Source organism: Cololabis saira, chromosome 1, assembly GCF_033807715.1.
Source record: "Cololabis saira isolate AMF1-May2022 chromosome 1, fColSai1.1, whole genome shotgun sequence".
Classification (NCBI taxonomy): Eukaryota; Metazoa; Chordata; class Actinopteri; order Beloniformes; family Belonidae; genus Cololabis; species Cololabis saira.
The window spans coordinates 16125021-16145702 of NC_084587.1; the positions used below are offsets into that span (position 1 = coordinate 16125021).

The 20682-nt window shown below is 39.8% G+C and overlaps 1 protein-coding gene across 1 annotated transcript; it reads left to right on the forward strand.

Moving 5' to 3' along the window:
• Positions 1–6932: 6932 nt before the first annotated feature.
• On the forward strand, positions 6933–19078 carry LOC133442116 (thrombospondin type-1 domain-containing protein 4-like). Its single transcript, XM_061720401.1, has 8 exons — positions 6933–7067; positions 7637–7766; positions 7855–8030; positions 8124–8229; positions 11141–11299; positions 13628–13757; positions 18126–18348; positions 19073–19078. Exons 1-8 carry the CDS (start codon positions 6933–6935, stop codon positions 19076–19078), a joined length of 1065 nt encoding a protein of 354 aa, XP_061576385.1.
• The last annotated feature ends 1604 nt before the right edge of the window (positions 19079–20682 follow it).

The following is a 20682-nucleotide window of genomic DNA, read 5'->3' on the forward strand; positions in this document are numbered from 1 at the left end:
CAGGGAGTGACCCAGGATCTTTTAGAATGCTGCAAGATCTTTTGAGGCAGCAGGAACCGTATAGTACTTTCATGGAAAGAAGAGGGCAACTTGCACTCTTCTGGGCTTTGCTGACAACCAACTTTTCTTAAAGGAATTGTGCCTTCTGGCAAAATGTACATACTGTTTATGCACTACATTAGTATGCCTTCATTCTTTCTGAGTATTCTCAGAAAGTCTCTCTTGTGCTTTCTTAATAAGAGTAGTGTCTGTTCCTCAAAGCAGGTCATCTGGGAATAAAAGAAGCAGAGGCAGAATCTCTCTGACGTAATGCAGAAAGGTTCACTAATCTTCAGCAAACTGCATCAAAACATTTCACAATGATTTCTGGAAAATGCTTTTCAACATAAAATTGAGCTCTAAAAGAGTTTGAATATCTAGTGCAAGGGTGGAGATCCCTGTTCCTCCAAGCCCGGTGTCCTGCATGTTTTAGAATTGTCCCTGCTTCAGCACATCGTGATACAAATAGTTGTATCACCAACAGAGTTTTCACAGACCTTGATAACAGATTGATAACGACCATTCGTTTGAATCAGGTGTGTTGACGCAAGGAAAGCACTTTTAAAATGGTCTGACTATTATTGGAAAATTGTTCTGTGGTCAAATGAATCAAAACTTGAAGTTCTTTTTCAGTTCATGTCCTATGGACTACAGAGAAGATGGTCCATCCAGCTTGTTGGCGCTTAAATCAAAATCTTGCATCTCTAATGGTATGGAGTTGCAATATGTGCTTATGGTGTGGGCAGAACAAGTACACAGAGGTTTTATAGCAACATCATACTCCCACCCAGACAAGGTCTCCTTCAGGGAAGGCCTTGCATATTGCAGCAAGACAATGCTAAACCACATACAGCATCCATCACAACAGCATTAACTTTATAGGAGAAGAGTCTGGGTGCTGAACTGGCCTCCCTGCGTGTCCAGTCCTTTCAAGACTGGAAAACATTTGGTGCATCACAAAACTAAAAATCCACCAACAAAAGCCCAGGACTGTTGAACTGCTATAATTCTGCATCAGACAAGAATGGGACAAGATTCCTTACCCTGCAGCAACTGGTCTTCTCACTTCCCAGATGTTTACAGACAGCTGTTCAAAGAACAGGGGATGTTACACTATGGTAAACATTGTCCTACTCCAAACATTGCTTTTTGAAATGTGTTGGTGCCATCAAATTCAAAATGAGCAAATATTTTCCATGAAATGGAAACATTTCTCAGTTTCAGTATCTGATATTTGCAAATCATTATGTCCTCGGTGTCCCAACTTCATTGGAATTGGGATTGCAGATGCCCAGAAACACGACGAATGGAGGGAGATGGTTATATTTGGGAGTGGGACGACAGTCCAAGGCCCAATCTCAATACTCCCCCTACTTTTCTTCACTCGCCCTTCTTTTCTCCACTCGCCCTTCTTTTCTTCCCTAACCCCTAAAAAAGAAGGGGGAGATTTTAGGGCACTTGAGATCTAGGGCACTTGGCCCAGGTGCCTGTCCCATTTCTCCTACTCCCCCTCGTTTTCATCCCTAACCTGAACAGGAAGCAGAGAGCCAAAAGCTGTTTTAATTTCAGCTGTAGCGCTGTTAATATGGCACTTTATTAAGTTTTAATATTTTTTCAGGCATAAAGGTAACCTTAAGATCCGCAACCGGGGCTCAGTTTATCCAAATAACGCCTGTTAAGAAATTTGACCCGATGTTTTCGGAGATGAGAAGAGCCACCGGCCCCGGGGAGCAGCCTCAGCTCACAGCCCGAAAACAGACGTGTCCGCCAGGTCAAGCTGCTCCGTCGCCCCGGGAGAGAAACTCTCCCGGGACGCAGCTCTGTTGAGAATTATGCTGGCTGAAATAAATCATTTAGGAAGATGTTGGTTTAATAGATGAAATCTAACAGTTGTAGCTACGCCTGTTAAGAAATTTGCTCAGAAATTTAGAGATTTCTGTCTGCCGGCTCCGGAGTTTGGGTCCGCGTTAAATCGCCGCAGAGCCTACGGCGTAGGGTACGGCGTAGGGTACAGCGTAGGGTACGGCGCGCATCGCCGCGTACATCGACGCAGACCTTACGGCGTAGGTTACGTAACCTACACCGTAGGCTCTGTGTTGGTGTAACGCGGAACCCTAAATCCCTTTATTCTGGCGTGTTCTTCTGCAACTTTATCTGAAAGTGTGTAAATTACCCAGATAACAGCTGGATTACTTTGTGGTTTCTGAAGACTATTATATCAGAAACAAATCTGACGAGTCAAATCGACGCAGAGCCTACGGCAAAAGCATTCTGGGAAATTTTCATACCCCCTCGCTCGCCAAGTCAGCATCTGAAATCCCTCGATCCGTAGGGGCTATTCTCAGCCCCTCGCCCTCGTTATGCCCCCTCCCCCTAGGTGAAAAGAGGAATTGGGACACCACTACCTTCACGGGAACGCGCAAAAGTTAGGGTTAGTGAAGAAAACGAGGGCGAGGGGGAGTATTGGGATGCAGTCCAACACTGTGGACAGGGTGGGATTCGTGGACTTGGTTGAAGAACATTGTGAAGACCCCCTCCAGCATGTATGCACAGTTCCTCAGGACACGGCCTGAGAAGCTGTCAGGTCCTGCTATTTCCATCAAGTTCAAGGTCTTCAGAACGCACCCCACTTCATGCTCCTGTACTTTAAAGACATGGGTGCTGCAGGCTGTTGGGGGTGAGTGGGCGGTGATTCACCGCCTTTATCAGTATCGTTGCCGCTGAGAGGTTGCTGGATCTGTAGCTGATGATTGACTTCTGTCACTCCTGTCGTGAAGCCAGTCCTTGTATACAGCCTCGCAGATACCAGTTCTCTTCAGGTTGATTCACAAGGCCCCCCCTCATTGCAATAGGCCAAAGTTCAGAGCATGACCTGATTGGAAAGCTTTAGTGGGCCCTCAAGAGAGCTATGAATCCCCACTAACCTCAAAAACTAAAACAAAGTTGTAAAGAAGAGTGGGTAAAAATTCCTCCGCAAAGATATATGATACTAACCCTGACCCTTACCCTTAGAGTAGATCCTCATTTTAAAATGTGCACAATAGTTTAAAGCAAAGCTCTCGGGTATTTCAGTGGACAGCGTAGAGGGAGCTTAACTCAACTTTTCTACTGCAAAAATCCTTCTCCTCTTTCGAACTTAAAAGAGCTTGAAACCAGAGCAGTTGAGTGGTGGCTGAATCGACGTGGTTTCTGCAACCCCAAACTTTAGTGGGACGATGCCAATAACTTGGCTGGGGTGCATTTGAAGGTCTTGGTTTTTATTTGAATCTATAAATGGCTTGGTTCATATGACATTTATTAAAATATTCTAATCCAACAGTTGGTCATTTGGATTTCTTTTTTTTCTTTTCTCCTATTTTTTAATCTTTAATGTTTGAAGTTTACAATTCAGATGTCCATGAACAGTATAAATATGTTTTATTTAACCTCCAATTGTCTACTCTACCATTCCTCACAGGGTTCCAGAGAGGCCCATACTGGATGAAATCCAAGGCGAGCTTTGAACAAGCCAGTAGTTCGCCACAGAACTGGAAATAAAACACATTTCAACAGACTACATGTAGCGGATGGATGGTTATACCTTTCAAAGGCAAGTGTATATAAAGCCTTTGGAATAGAGAGCATTGTGTGGTGAGTAAACTCTACTGTTTGACCTGGTTGGTATGCGGTTGCAATAACTGACCAGAAGGGTGTAGTTATGATGTCGGAAGATGTATGCATCTTCAGCTGCCCTTGTCTCAAGCCTGTAATCAGGAAGAGGTGAAAGGTGACAGGAGAGACCAGTGAATACATCCTAACCAGAGTTTTCCCACTTATTCTATAAATATCTCAAACATGACATTTCTCTTCACTGTTGTCCCCTACGGATTGCCTGGAAAAAAGTCTTTAAAACACTCAGGGTAAGAAATACAATGTCTTGACATAGCTAACGGGGAGAAACAGCTGCAAATTAATCTCAATGATTGATTGGCAGTCGTTCTGAGTTTTAAAAAGGAGTTGGTCATTAGGGAAGTAACTGGTGGTTGAGGGACGTCCAGGTGTCAGCAGGACGGCAGAACCTCTCATTTGCTTTGTGAGGCAGATGGCCAGGACGGGAAAGAGGGACATCAAACAACCCACAGCTGGAGGAAAAGACAGAATAAAAGCGAGGGTGAAGAAAGAATGGAGAGGACAAAGGGGATGCATTGAAAGAGGAGAGGTGGGAGGGAACTGGAGAAAAGAGAGAAGTGGAGTAAAGTAAGAAGTTGTGAGGGTGAAAAATGTTCAATTTCAAACCGGACAAAATTGATCAAAACTGCATTACTCCATCTCAGTCAACATTTTTTGTCTTTCTGTTTTCCTTAGTGTGGTCAGTAAAGACGTTGAATTATTGCTAACAAAAATGAAATGCTGAATTCAACATGTTTTAAATGCTTACATATGGTTGATTTTCTGGAGGGCAGTAAAAATAAAAATTTGCTACAGGTCTTACTTTTGCAGATTTGCTGTTCAGGTTTCGTCTATTTCCAAATCTGCATGAGCTCACCCTTTCAGTGAACATTTAGACATTTTTAATATAATGTCATATCATGGGCATCACCCTCTCTACGTTCTTTATATGTCAATAAAAAAGTATAAATGGCTTTTTTTTGTAGTTAATTGTTTCAATAGACCTGGTTTCAATGTGGAAGTTTGTTACAATGGAATTATTGTAGATAAACTTCATTAATCGGATTAAACAATCCCAGTTTAATCACATCCATTTTTTTTTAATAGTTAGAATGGTGGCAGTAACATCTGAAATCTGCATTTGACCTATGCTGCCTGTTATATGCTGTTATGTAGTATGAGCTGATATTTGTCATTGAGCTGATGTGCCACTGCCAGCTGCAGGGATGATGGACGGACTCACACTGTGTGTGTGTGTGTGTGTGTGTGTGTGTGTGTGTGTGTGTGTGTGTGTGTGTGTGTGTGTGTGTGTGTGTGTGTGTGTGTGTGTGTGTGTGTGTGTGTGTGTGTGTGTGTGTGTGTGTCTGTCTGAGTGTCTGTGTTCATGTGTGTCATCAGACATGGCAGCTAATAACCCATCACAGCAGAAAACAGATGCCTGGACGGGCGTCGCGCCGACAGCCTACCTGAGGCCCCCAGAATACTTGAGTCATAACTCTGTGGCTACTAGATGTTCACTGCAAGAGTTACAAGAAAAGGAAGAAATAATACTACTAATAAAAAAAAAATGAACAGCATATATTTTCCACTGTGTTTAGGCACACATCATGTGTTTGTGATTTGTGCTGTCATGATGGTTTGTGTAGCATGACGCTAATGTCCTCATATATCTTTGGTAAAAGGACAAGCGCTAGTGTGTTACATGGGGAGATGGAAAAGACAGAAGAAAAGATATACAGAGGAGGTTCCCATTTAGTTTCTATTTCTCTGGTTTTCGCAGTCATACTCTTTCCACGTTTTAATGCCTCCATTAATTTGTCATTAACCACAGACATTTTACTCAAGCATTTCATCCATACATTTGAAGTTCTCTCGCAAGGATCAAAACTAAAATCTCAGTTGCCGTTCAAAGGAAGATGTTTTTTAGATGTGAAACACTGCGGTTTCTCTCTGTCTCCATTCAAGCTCAAAATTAATAAAAGAAAAATGCATTATTTTTGCCGCCCTCCACAACATCTCTCAACACTCTGTATGTGCGTTACAGCCACAGCGGTTTCTGTTATTTACAACTTTCATCTTTCATCACTACACTCAACATAAAACAAGAGCCATGCAATATTTTCTCTTTATAGGACCAAAACTATCCTGTTATCCACATATGAAATATACTTCACATGGCCTCTGTGTTTGAGGAATCCTCCAAATCTTTAACCCAAAAGTATTATCCTGTTAATGGAGACATTTGGAGCGTCCTGCTTCAAGGTTTTTTGTTTCTTTCCATTGAGTTTACGGTCATTTCTCGGTGGATTCTTCCCGACATGATATGGTGGTGAACTGAGTCACTTCAAAATGGCTAACTTTTTGAGTGAATCACTGATGAGGGGAATTTGAATCAAAAGAAAACAATTCTACGTTTTCTTCTCCTTGCACACATATGGAGAAAGCGTTAACTTGTGAATAGATTGTGGTTTAGATGATCAGTTATCCAGGTCACTGTAACCCTAAAAAGCTTGAGTGGAAGGCAATTTCTTAAACTTAATTCAAATGAGTTGTTTTCTTTTTAGGATTACTATGGAGAAAGTATCAGTGTTTTTTTTTAAATATTATCCTTATTACACCCCGCCCCAACCATTTTTGATATGGCTAAAAGAATACCTCTGGAGAAAAAAGCCATAAAACCAAAATGTCTGTGGAGTAACAAGATCAAGAGGGATATGAGTCCAAAGCCTCAAGATCTTGCTTGATATTCATAAGGGGAGATATTGGTTTTGGAAAAACTTCAGGAGAAAAACTACAGGAGCCTGTCCACATGCCACAAACACGAATGCACAACTGTTGATATTAGGACGACGCATTGAACGTTCAAACCTTCACTGTGCATAATCCTAACTTTAAACTGGTTTTATTGAATGGCGTTTTGCCTAATAAGAACAGAGCTTGAAACTTTAGCTCCATATCTTTTTAAAGAGCTAACAACCAGAGCACACAAATGCATGTCATGAGCTACAAGTTTAATGGCGGGGTATCAATCAAAAGAAACTTTACTCTTATACGAATTCGAAAAATAAAATGCATTAGAGTTCATAAAACCTCTCTCTACAATCCTCCCAAAGTTTTGTTCTTTTCCCTCCCATCCTTCAAGCCAACCCCACATCGCAAACACACACACCCCCTTTTAAACATGTGTGTGCGTGTATGTGTGTGTGTGTGCGTGCGTGTTATTGTCCTCTTCTTTCACTCTCACCATGGCTGGATTGTTGCAGCAGTCCTGCTTACTGAAGCAGGATCGACCCATGGCTCTCCTCCTCTTCATCTGTCTTCTGTCTCCAGCTTCTCACGCGCTTCCCAGCAACACCAAAGGCAGTTCATTCTCTCTGGAGGTAACACAGCTGTATTTTCATCAAGTAGAAAGTGGAAACGTTGTTCATGTGTAACTAATATGCAAAAGACAAATTTATTAATGTGCTAATTTTGTTATTTAGATGGAGTCTGTTTATTAGGCACAATAACTCTTAGATTCCTTTGAGCTGAGTGATGGGAAGTTGACTCGAATGAAGACCTCTGGTTTGTTTAAGAGTTTTTCTGTCTTCTTTTTATTAGGACTAACTAAAACAGTTCAATGCTCCGATTGTTTCAAAATAAAGAATCAAAAGAGACATAATAATGGCGAGGCCTATTTGAAAATGTAAGAAGAACCAACCAGGTAAAGAAATTTCCAAAATGGATATTGATGCAAAAAGAGAATAATGAGGAGGACCTGCAAACCAGCTGTTGGCCTGACGGAGCGATGGGACTTCCAGCTGGAGGTTGGGAAAGAAAGTTGGTATGGCAGGATGGATGAAAGAAATGAGCCTCTGTGATTGTGTTGTTGTACATGAAGCTGATACCATGGTAACCATAGTAAACAACCTGTGTCATTAGATATTATTCAAACTGTGTGTGTTGGCAGGAGTTTGAGGTGGTGAAGGGAGTTTTCTCTCACAGCTTTCTTCACGTTGGCTACCATAAGATTACAGAGATTCCTGCAGGAGCATGCAACATCAGCATCCAGGAGACGAAAAAGAGCCGAAACTATCTGGGTACATATAACAACCACATTTAAAGGCAGAATTATTCCAAGAATGGAAAACAATGAGCTTGATGTGTGAATTTTGGGGGATTTTTAAGCACTGCAGACGCAAAGCGGCATCTCTATCATAAATGGAAACTGGGTGATTGACAGGCCAGGGACCTACATTGCTTTGGGAACACAGCTGACATATCGGCGACCTAACGAGATCCGCTCACGAAGTGGAGAGTCCATCACTGCTCCGGGGCCGTTGACTGAAGACCTCCATCTTTATGTGAGATACAAAAAAAATGACACAAACATAACTGACATCTCCCTCCAGTGTGTGTTAGTGAGTTTAGATGCACATTTTATTTTTCTCTTACAGCTGATCTACCAGCAACCGAGTCCTGGTGTAGAGTATGAGTACAGCATACCTTTGAGCACCCGCCCTACTCCTGAGCCAGGTACACCTTCTCCTATTCTGCCCCTCGGTGAGTACACGCACCAACATACACAAACAAAAACTGGATGAGTAACCCTAAAAGGGCAATTATTTGGTGGTAAATACTCTGCTCAACCCACTAAAAAACAATTTTTCTTTTTAAAATACAACTTTTAAAGCGACACTACGTAACTTTTCCACCTTAATATCATATTTCCAGAGTCATTGTGATGGTACATCAACTTCCAACAGGTTTAATGACACCTCTGTCATGGTCTGAGGGAGTCTGTATCACCTTCACTGGCACTATGTAACTTTGAGGAGCATGGTAGGAACCCTGCCACACTAAAAAACTACAAATCGTTACGACTTTGACTGCTTTACGGCATACGTCACTTCCCCCTCCTTCCCGATTCGCAGTCGAGACGAAAATGGGCGGGGCTTGGAGCTCAGAGCTCCGCAGAACCTGTTGCTGCGTTGCTGCTGCAGCAGCTCCACACAACAGACGTGGGGAAAAGATCCTAATGGTTTAACTTTTCACCGGTTTCCTGCTCGGAGGCAGAACCACGCAGGCCAAGTATCTGATATAACAAAGTAAAAGAGTGAAAGAGCCGTCGGCTCGCTTTTGATCGCGGCTGTAACGACCAAACACACAGTAAAGCATGATTTATGGTTCTGCGTTAAATCGACGCAGACCCACGGCGTAGGGTATGTGGCGACGCGCACGTACGGTGCGTGTCGCCGCGTACCCTACGCCGTAGGGTCTGCGTCGATTTAACGCAGAACCATAAACAGCCTTAAACCACAAACACTCACACAGACGGGCGTCGGATCAAAACACGGGTTTTATTCCCCACTTCTCCAGCTAAACGCAGTTGCTGGCCAGCTCTCTGCGGAGCAATTAACCCCAATCTTCAGATAAAACTAGTTTGTTGAGGAAAAAATATTAACTCTTATTTGTAGCTGCAGAGGAAAAAAATAATCACACCTCGGAGCCTCTTCCGCATAATATAGCAGTCAAAAAAAAAGAAAAGAGAAGTAAGAGGGATACAAAACATGTACTGTATGTTGTACTATATTGTACTATTGTACACATGGCTCTTCAGGGATTCAGGGATCTCTTAGGGATTTCATATGGATCCAGACCGTTAATAATCATTATTTTCTCCATATACCGCTCCCTGGCTTCCTTGTTTAAGGTATCCCGGTAAATTCCAGTTCCTTTCCAGCAGTTTAACATCTTTTTTTGCGTTCCTTCTGTTCACTTGGTGAAACAGAAAAGCGTCCTGTCTTCTCTCATCAAAACAAATGCAGCGACGGGACAGGAGTTTTCCGGCAGTACGCGCTGGTGCTCATGGGAAACGTAGTGTTCTTTCTGGTAAAACACTACCGATTTTGTCCACAAGATGCCGCCAAACTCAGAAAAGCTGAAAGTTACGTTGTGCTGCTTTAAATGTCTTGATTCGTCCACTTGGAGCTGTAACAGCAAACAGCTCAAGATAATTTATAATCATCATTACTGTATTTTATCATTATTATTATTATGATTTGGTGAGATTGCAGCAGTTCAGCATTCTCCAACAATATAAAGCTAAGTCGCTCAATACTGCAGCAGTTAAATGTTTCTATCTAGTGTGAATCCTTCTAAGGTTATGTTTATTTTTGCTTTAAAATGTAAAACCTTTGTTAGAGTTAAGCTTGTAATCTACATTTCACTGTTGAATTAAACCTTTTAAAAACTGAAAATCCTTTAACTGGGCCGCTCGGTGGCGAAGTGGGTTAAGCGGCGGCTCATATACTGAGGCTACAGTCCTCCTCCTGCAGCGGTCACAGGTTCAAATCCCAGCCTGCGCACCTTTGCTGCGTGTCATCCCCGTTCTCTCTCTCTACCCCTTTCCAGTCTGCATCTTTAATAAAGGGCCACTAGAGCCCAAAAAATCTTTAAAAAAAACTGAAAATCCTTTAACTGACCCCCTTCGGCTATTCCTTCTAAGAAATCTTTCATTTCAACCAGTGTTAAATTAACACTAGACAGTGTGTATAGGTATGTTTCCACCTTTTATGTACACTAATCCTTTTAAAATAATTACTTACCTAACACTGAACGAAACTTACTGGTGTTGAGGATTAACACTGGTGAACATGGATAAGTGTTGAATATGATCTTGATAGAGTGTGGCCAATTTAACACTCCAGATGTTGGAAAGCACGGCACACTCAAAATATAAACTAAAACTTGATGAAAATTACTCTGAAAGTTTTACTTTTATTTTAACTAGTGTTGAAATAACACTAAAAAGAGTGGACACATATGTATACACTGTCTGTTGCTAATTTAACACTGGTGGTTTTGCTGTACACAGGAAAGGTTGTTTTCTGCTGAGTTTTCAGCCTGTTTTTACATGCGCAAACATGCCCGGTGAGAGTGGATGGTCTTGGGATACAATGTGGATGGGTGGAATTCGTGTTTGCATGAAGTTTAATTACTTATTTGACTGTGGATGACTGTGGATTAATTTAAATGAGGTATTTTCAAATGACAATGCACTAATCATGATGTAACTTTAGCACCGGACCTCCATGGATTTGCAGAATTTTGCATTATTAGCCCTATAATACTGGTTGTATCATATCTGAAACATGAATTTCAGAGACCTCCGTACCACTTCCATAATCAAATAAAAGTTAAATTATTGAACAAAAAAATTCGAAATGAGACAAATAAACCAAAATATTCATATAATTACCAATAATGATACTAATGAAAACAATAGGGATGTTTTTGATTTCAATATATAAACGCTTCTAAAAAAAAGGATTTTATTTTATTTATTATTATTTAATATGCCAGCTATTAAAGAGTTGGAGTGAAGGAATCAAAATGTACGGTATATGTAAATGTATGTGTTTTTCTTCTTTTACAGCAATTTTGCTCCACCTCACAAACTTCCTCTTTTCAGATACGCCGGTGAACGAAGAGGAATTCAACAACAATTACATCATGGAGACACCTCACCCGAAGCAGGTGTCCTCTGATTCCAGTGGGAACTCTGAACCCACTTCCACCCACATCTGGACAAAGAGTGGACACACAGAGTGCAGCACCACCTGTGGCGCTGGTGAGCAGAATCTCTCCTTCCCAAACCTTAGAGTAAATCTGAGACCACTAGCGCAAAAGCTCACGCAGCATCTTCTCAAGTTTAAGAACAAATTACTTTGTTAAAAAGAAAAAAAATGAGAAATTAAGACAAAATTTGATTATTTAATTCAAATAACATGTATATTGGCCAAAAAATCTAGATGCACCTTCAGCAAATTTAAATCACCTTCCCAATGACATCTTTCTAGATGTGGATCTGCTTGATCTGGTTAAAGATTTATAACAAAGGCTCTTAAATATGAGTATAAAAGTAAAAATGACCCCCTTATGAGAAAATGTTCAATACAAATTCAACTGAAAGTAATATTAAAATATACAGTGTCTGACAACCATCTGAAAAGTTATCATTATAAAACATTCAGATGGTTAAACACATACCAGATTTGAAAGTTTTTTCTCTTTGTTACTTTCATAACATGAATCTTTTTTAAATAATAAAAAAAAACATACATTATGTGAAAAAGGGGCATCAAAAAAGCTTTGAAAAATGGAACTAAAGAAGTCTTGTTTTTATGAGAGGTGGGAGGGGGGGGGGGCTGCAGACTGTTGATTGATTCTAATTCATTAGTGAATTGATTTTCATTAGTTTATGTTTTAGCCAAGTGTGCTGACAAACCTTTCAGGCTCAACAGTTTATTTTGAATGCATTCTTACATGCCAAAGAACATAAACGTTGTGAATCATATGGGAAATAACGTCTTATTTCTTGACTGTCTTAGTGTTGTACACAGCTAGCAGAGTTGAGGGGAGGGGTTATTTTTGATTTTTTTTTACAGCAAATAAAGTGGGTTTAAGTCGATACCACAGGAACAATAATAATGTATCATGTCTTCATTGAACACACCCTTTAAACATTCACAGATGAAGAGGTAAGTGGACTTAAAACCTGGTCAACCCTCCTTTTGGCAGCAGTGACTTTATACAAGCACTTTCAGTTGTAGGAATTTTTTGACTGTTACTCTTTACAGATCTGCTTCAGTTGAATCACATGTGAGGCGTGTTTCTTATGAACAGCTCTTTTGTGATCATTCCACAGCATCTCTGTGGGCTTAAGGATTTATACTCTGACAAAGAGGCAGGCTATTTCATCTGAAGTAGTTCTGTGGCGGATTTAGGCTACTTTAATGCTTAAGGTCATCATCCTGCTGCATCACCCAACTTCTATTAAACTTCGGTTGGTGGGCATTTTAATGTCAGTCTGTGGGCCAAAGTCCAAATCATTGTGCTCCTTCTACCATGCTTCATCACTGGGATAGTGTTTTCATATTGGTAAACTGTGCCCGAAACATTTTCCTAATTTGTGCTGCAGATTGAAAAGTTATTTTCTTCCGAGAGCAGGACATTCCTCAGTGGTTTTGTGACGTGGACATCGAACCAGTTCAGTGCTTAACGTGTGGTGGACGTAGATGTTTGCCAGCCATTGTGTTGTCTTCAGCTCTTATTTTTGAGCTCTTCACTGAAGATTATGTGTGGAGTCATCTCAACTAACAGCCCTGACTCATAGACTTTCTAGCCTTTTGCAAATCAAGTATATTATGTCTTCAGAGATCTCCTTTCTGTGAAGCATAATAAGTAAGTAAGTAAGTAAGTAAGTAAGTAAGTAAGTAAGTAAGTAAGTAAGTAAGTAAGTAAGTAAGTAAGTAAGTAAGTAAGTAAGTAAGTAAGTAAGTAAAGTTTATTTATATATCACTTTTCACAGACAGGGGAATGTCACAATTTTTTATAGTCCAGTTCATAAGAAGCATCAGCAGATGCTTCTAATGAACAGCAAACTTTAAATGTTTGAGCGTGTTTTATCAATTAAAATAGCTCTTAACCACATCTCCAAAATAATTTCATTGATTAGACTCAATTGATTAGACTTAGTGCAAATTATTACTTGTGTTGCAGCAATAAGCAGTTTACAGTACAATTTTCAAGCAGTTTGTATGTTTAATGGGCAAGTTTGATCAAAGAAATTGCAATTGTTTGTATATTATCAGCTTTAGCACATTGTCTTTGTTTATAGTTGTTACTTAGATATATTTCATGGCAAATTAATTAGTAAAAACAGCAAATTCAAAAAGGTTGACATACGTTTTCTTGCTTTTCTTGTTTTCTTCATTTTTTTTTAAAAGAACCTCTCAGCACTGGCCCAGCACACTTTAATCCCTAATTACACCTGTCATGAATCAGTACAATTTTTTATTAGCTAGTTGTCACTTGCTCAGCCTTTGTATGCACATATGCCTCTCTCCCTCTCTCTCTCTCTTTGCGTGCGTGTGTGCGTGTGTGTGGACCTTACCAGGAAAGCGTCCCGTGTTGTGGGAGTGTACTGAAAGGTATTCCCAGATGATCGTTCCTGCTGACCTTTGTGATCCAGCCACTGAACCAACAAACCAGGAGGAAGACTGCAACAAACAGCCCTGTCCTGCATAGTGAGCAGCATGCACACACACACACACACACACACACACACACACACACACACACACACACACACACACACACACACACACACACACACACACACACACACACACACACACACACACACACACACACACACACACACACACACACACACACACACACACGTATACACATTTAACACACACTCAAACCAGAGTCCATAGAAGAGATGGACAAAGCTTTTTTGCTGTGTAACCATGCATTATATCTCACAACACCTGTGATTGCCAAATGTTTGATCGTTATGGGAAAATTATTATTACTCCTTTATTACCACAAAGAATCAAGATTGTACCACTGGCATGAAAAGTATCATTTTCAGGTCCCTTTTTCTTACGCTGAGATGACATTGTACACAGATCTCAAGAGTTGTAATTTCTTTAAATGTTGTGGTGTTTTAGTGTATTAGACTTATTTGTACACACATAATCGCTCATTTATGAGCTAAAGAAGTAAAAGTAAATCTAGTCAGCACAGCAGAGCAGTTTTTACCCCTTGACTCCAGCATGCCTAGAGAAGGAGGTTTGGCTCCTCTTAGTCAAACACAGACTTATAAAAATATGATTTGTGCATAAAGTCAGTGAAGTAAAGTCTAATAAAGTGCCTCTCTCTCCTCACTCCTCTCAGCATCACGTTGGAGCACACCACTGTTTCCTTAACGTTAATACTTATTGATATTTTTTATAGTCCAGTAAGAATGCTTTATCCACTGCAGGCACTTTAGGAGTAGAGTAACCTGACCCACCAAACAGCTTTTATGGGGGATTTTATGCATTATCCATGAAAGAAAAATATGCGCTGGCAAAAAAAAGCCCCAAAACCCTCACGCAATTCATAATACAGGATCTTAATTTGAGGAGGTAAACTTTATTTAATGGGATCCACCACACACTGGCATTACAAAATACCCTCTTTGTTTGCAGTTTAAGACATTAACCTGGGTTAAAGAGCTAATTGAGGTTGTTATCACCACCAGACCCACTGGAATAACACACTTTGTTATATTATTAATTACTGAGTAGAAATCACAACCAAGAACACAACAGGTTGCATCAGAAAAAGTGGCAAATGGTGTTGTGTGGAGCTATTTTTTTTTTTGAGACTTTACTGATTTTAAACATGAACCTATGAGTAAGAACATCTTAACAAAATAAAGTAGCACATTGTTAACATGTAAAAAAAACCTTCAACCTTCTCCAAAAATGTACAAATCATTATTCCAGGCAGGCTTGAGTCTTATTAAAATGAGCCAGGCTTGTCTCAGTCGGTATGCTGAGGTCATACTGATAGGTTTCTGCGCTGAATTCAATCTGCATTCAAAATCAAAGTGTTTCTTGTCAGTAAGCACTCTCAGGCTGTGTTTCTCAGTATCATCTCCTTGGGATTTTACGGCGTTAGTCCCCAGTTTCATGTTTTATTCCACAGAGCATGATGATCATTTGACAAAAGATGGTTGCATAATTTAAAAAAACGAAAGAAAAGAAGAGCTTTAATGTCCAATCAGAATATGTCTTAGGGTGGGGCGACACTGCAATGGACAAGACCCAACGTAATGGAGATCTGTCGGCTCTCAGTCAGATCTGAGTGTGATGGATAACCATTAATAGGTAAATCAAACAAGGAGGAGATGAAAAAAACCTAGGTAACAGAAAATTATGTATAAAACCGTATAAAAGCACACGAGGCATGCAAACCACATCTGTATCACGTGTGATGCCAAATCCGATCATTTCTCCAATGGCTCCGAATTCTCTCCTGATGGTGAACTTTATGGAATAATGGCAGCGAAGAAAGTGGATACCTATTACAAATAAAATATATGCACATTTATATATATATGTATATATATATATATATATATATATATATATATATATATATATATATAAATAATATTTCAAAAGGAGAAGAAGAAGATAGATAAATGATCATGCAACTTGACAAGAGTTTAAACTCATTTGCCAACATTTCAGAACTGCACATTTCTTCAGGTATGCTGTGTGGTCGAGTCAATATTTCACTCTCACACGCCAGCTATTTCAATCGGAGAGAACGCTTCAGACTGCATCAGCTTTAATGAAATCTTTTGTGACGATAGCCAGGCTATGTTTTTTTGTTTTGTTTTGGGGTTTTCTTGGGGGGGGGGTAATGAATATGCAGACAAAATATAAATTTTGAACTCAATTGGACTGAATTGGAGCATATTTTGGACCTGATTGGATCATATTCAGCTTTGCAAACTTTGAGTGCCTTGAGATAACTTAAGTGAATGAATGAAGACAGCACAAGTTTTTATAACTACGTGGCTTTAACTGTCTGTCCTCTCAACACATTCTTGTTTTCTCTCCTCCTTTTGTTCTTTCCCATTCCACAAAAAAAAGAAATAATAATTTCACGTCACCCTCTAACATCATTCTCATCGGATATGGATGGGAATGTAATGTTGCTGTGTAAATCTCACGTGCGGCTGGAGGTTTATATTTAGAAAGAAAAAAATCATAAACCCATCAACGAAAAATAAACAATATTAATAAATGGCCGTTTATTCCAGTGCCTTTACTCATTATTCATAACCGTACAGGAAATATGTTATAAAACTCCTTTCTTTTAGAAAAGTAAAAGATACAATGAAGTCCAGGTGCAATAGTTTAAATATTTTAGTACATGGATTGTGTATAAATTATCATTTTACAAGCAGAGATCTAAGACTTGTCAGTAAAGCAAGAAAAGCTATAAACGCTACCTTCATGTGGGTCTGGTCAGCTTTTGTGTTTTTCGGCTAATAAGCTGGTCAGAAAATCTGGTGACAATGGGAAGATAAAGTGACATGATATAAAACTGCTGAGTAAAATTTCTGCTAATTAGAAAGATGATGATGTGCCAAAAAGAGCAATAACCTACTAAATTAGACCCTGAACTTAACTGTGGACAGACATGTGAGGTAATGATGGGTGGGAACTGGACTGAAATAGGATTTTAGAGGCTGAGTGTGCATAAAAACATCACTGGGAAGTCAGAAAGCGCAGTTCCTGCATTCACTGCAAAAACAGATTGTCTAGAATTAAGCCCAATATTCCATAAATCCAGTCAAAATGTCTTATTTTGAGAAAAAAAAAATCTTTGCCAATGGGATAAGAAATATTTTCTGGACTAGACTTCTTAAAACTAGCAAAACCTAAACCATATTCTTCAAATTTTCTTAAAAGGCTTTTTTATTTTCTCATAAATCCATTTTTTTGGCAAAAACTGACTTCGATGAAAGTGAAAAAAAAGCCTATTCTGCAAAACTTTTTGCAGCACTCAACTGACAGCCGGCTTCAAAGCAAATGGAAATCCAATGTGGCATCTTATGAAATTAGAAAATCATGTAAGTTAATATCCTTTGACACTTTTTACACGATGTGTTTAAAACAAGAACACTTCCAAGGCCACAGTTGACAGTTCCAACAAAAAAACAAATAATCTAATTCTCTGGTTTTACTGGCGTACCGCACCTCTGCTGACGTTGATGGTGGATGCTAACCATCACTGGCTGACTAATTATCTGAAATAATTATTTGTCACTTACTCCAAAAATACTTGTGTGCAAACTCCAACTTCAAAGTGCTGAGAACGGTTTTAAGGAATAACACTATGAATAACGACATACTTACCTTCTTTTCTTTTAGGGGAGCTGACATGAAATGTGAGGGTGCTTTAGCAGCCTGAAAAGAGACTAAATCAGTGCTGGTTACGATATATGCTCAGTTTCAAACACACGTGCACATAACGTACAGTATATTAGGTCCAGATGTTGCTGTGAATTTTGGGAACAAGCCCAATCATTCACATTCATTCCACCCATAAGTCAGTCACTAGTCACAGTCAATCACTCTGATTCACTCTGTGGCTTTGGCTTTCATGTTTTGTGGTAAATACCGTAACAGATGACGCTGCCAGTAGTTGAGTGCTTGTCCATTAACTGCGTGTTTGATTGGGAATCCGTCAGATATTTTGCCCACGCTATCGGTTACCATGAATTTATTATGTTATTTTGGTGACCAGGGATAACTGAGTGCAGCAGCAGCTTTGATAGTGGAAAGAACAACATCTGTACTCCTGAAGGACATGTTGTCCAGGGATTTACATTTGGACAAACAAAAGGCTTTAAATGGCTCTAAGGCCAGTATCTAATGACCAAATGCAATAGCTGAAGTCTAAATCAGGTTACAGAGCAACTGTTAACTGGGGATGATCGTTGGTAACATCATGTATGACCATGAGACCTCGTCTGCAGCGATATACTGCTCTTCACCTCTTCCAACCCCCTTTTTTTCCCTGTTTCGTGCTGTCAGCTGGGATATTGGGGAGTGGTCAGAATGCAGCAGGAGGTGTGGGCCTGGCACCCAGCAACGCCAGGTCATCTGCCGCCAGGTAACTCACGTGGATGTCAGCGGGTCTGAGACTTCGGTTACCGTGGCGCCGGAGCTGTGTGGCTCGTCCGACAGGCCGGAGACCAAGTCTATATGCCAGCTGAAGATTTGCAGTCAGTGGGAGATCAGATCTGAGTGGAGCCCGGTAAAGAAAATGATCTCACACACCTCATTATTCCTAACTTGCCACACAAAGACATAACACTATAGTAGCTAACCACTATTTACAATCCCAAATCAAAACTGGGATGATATGGAAAATGCTTGAAAAAAATAATGAGAAATAACGCAGCAATCCTTAAATTTACTTTGACTTCTAGTTTTATCCAGGAAGTTTATAACACAATTATATAAATTTGTTGCATTTCTGGTTTGGAACAAATTCCTACAAACCTAAGACAGTAATGTTTTACACTTTGTACACTTTGCTTTACACTTTGTAATGTTGTCATTTCTTCCCACTTCCCACAATGATTCAAATATGTGCTGGTTTTGAGGTTACTAAATGATCATTGTCACATTTTTAACTTCACACATCCCCTGTTTGGGACAAGTCAGGACTGCTAAACTGACTTCGGACTGCTTGTTGACACATGCTACGTGGAGAAAATTGCATTTTAAAGGCAGCAGATATTGCTATAAAACATCAGTGCACTTTTCTGCACTAATACTGCCATTGCAGGAGTGTAAATAAGCTTTACAAATGGTGCATATACAACCCCATACCATTACAGAGCCCAGCTTTTGGACTGCCAATCTTTGCTCCTTGAAGACTTGGACCTAAGTAGCCTACTGCTTTTGCAGCAAAGCATCATTACGCTTGACAGTTTAACAGCAACACCATTATTTCTATTCTTTCACCTCCATAGGAGTAAATGGCCCCCATGGCAACATTACTTGGATGTGCTGCAGACTTGGAATTTTAAATAGATGTACATTAACAAATTAGATTAGGTTGAAGAAAAACGCACACGCACACACACACACTATCACACTAAACCTATTCTCTCTCCTGCTATGATGCCGTTGTTTCCCTCTTATTTCTCTGCAGTGTTCGGTACCATGCGGAGTGGGCCAGCGCAGGAGGGAGGTGGTGTGTGCGAGCAACCAAGGCGATGTGGATGATGATCAGGAATGTAACATGAACCTAAAGCCAGATGCCGTGCAAAACTGTGACATGGGAGTCTGTGCACGCAGTTGGTTCACCTCTCTCTGGAGTCAGCAGGTAACACTGGGACTGTTAGCTTTCATCCCATGAGGGGATGTATGCATTGTGATTGGGGGAGGACAGATGTTTAAACTATTTTAGATTAACTTAAATATCCTACTAAAGCCCCTATGTGTAGCAATACTACTTCTGATCACATGGGGACTGCCTATCACGAGAAGATTAGCTATGATGATTAGCAGAAGTGTCAAGTAACGAAGTACAAATACTTTGTTACCTTACTTAAGTAGAAATTTTGGTTATCTATACTTCACTGGAGTAATTATTTTTCAGACGACTTTTTACTTTTACTCCTTACATTTTCACGCAATTATCTGTACTTTTTACTCCTTACATTTTAAAAACAGCCTTGTTACTCTATTTCATTTTGGCCTTTAAAAAAAAACTATCAGTTAAATTGAGAGTGAATTAGGTTGTGGTTGTTTCAGATGTTCTTGTCCAGTTTTGTTCTTACATCCGTTGCCCTCAGATTCCTGCAACTAAACTTGGATGTACATTCCAATAAAGGTTAGGATAAATGATAACATGCCTCTGAAGTTTGACTTTTTGCACCATTACAATACTTATAGGCAACTAATCATATCTCCTAGTCTCTGAAACACATTATAATGCTCAACACACATATATGGTTCTTTAATATATTTGCATTATACTAAGATGCATTAATTTTCAATGGCTTTTGTCCTTAATGGCTTTTTCCCCCCTTACATTACTTTTACTTTTATACTTTAAGTAGTTTTGAAACCGGTACTTTTATACTTTTACTTGAGTAAAAAACTTGAGTTGATACTTCAACTTCTACAGGAGTATTTTTAAACTCTAGTATCTATACTTCTACGTGAGTAATGAAGGTGAATACTTTTGACACCTCTGATGATTAGATGTGTTAGCCATGTTAACCAAATCACACAATAAAATGGACCTCTAGTGGAATACAGTGGTACTACAAAAAAGTCTCCATACAGCACAGTTTTGCTAGTGGATCCTTTGCAGCCTGGTTGTCAGAATTGGTATTGCTGCTTAAAGTGGTTGAAGTTGTAATGGAAAACAAAGTTGTCCTAACTAAATGATATATGTATGTGATATTCCTAAGTGCTCTGCAGATTGTGGAAAAGGAACTAAGTCGAGGTCAGTAGTGTGCCTGATTGATCATGTGACCAATCTCCCACTGGATAGCTGCGAAGGGGAGCGCCCACCGGAAGTTACATCATGCAATCTAGGCCCCTGTCAAAATCAGCTGGAGTGGTACGC

What these genes read in the sequence shown, in the direction of transcription:
- LOC133442116 (XM_061720401.1), top strand. Translation starts at nt 6,933, where the DNA reads ATGGCTGGATTGTTGCAGCAGTCCTGCTTACTGAAGCAGGATCGACCC. An exon ending in CTGAAGACCTCCATCTTTAT is followed by an intron (nt 8,031 to 8,123) that starts GTGAGATACAAA and finishes TTTCTCTTACAG; the next exon opens with CTGATCTACCAGCAACCGAG. An exon ending in AAACAGCCCTGTCCTGCATA is followed by an intron (nt 13,758 to 18,125) that starts GTGAGCAGCATG and finishes TCGTGCTGTCAG; the next exon opens with CTGGGATATTGGGGAGTGGT.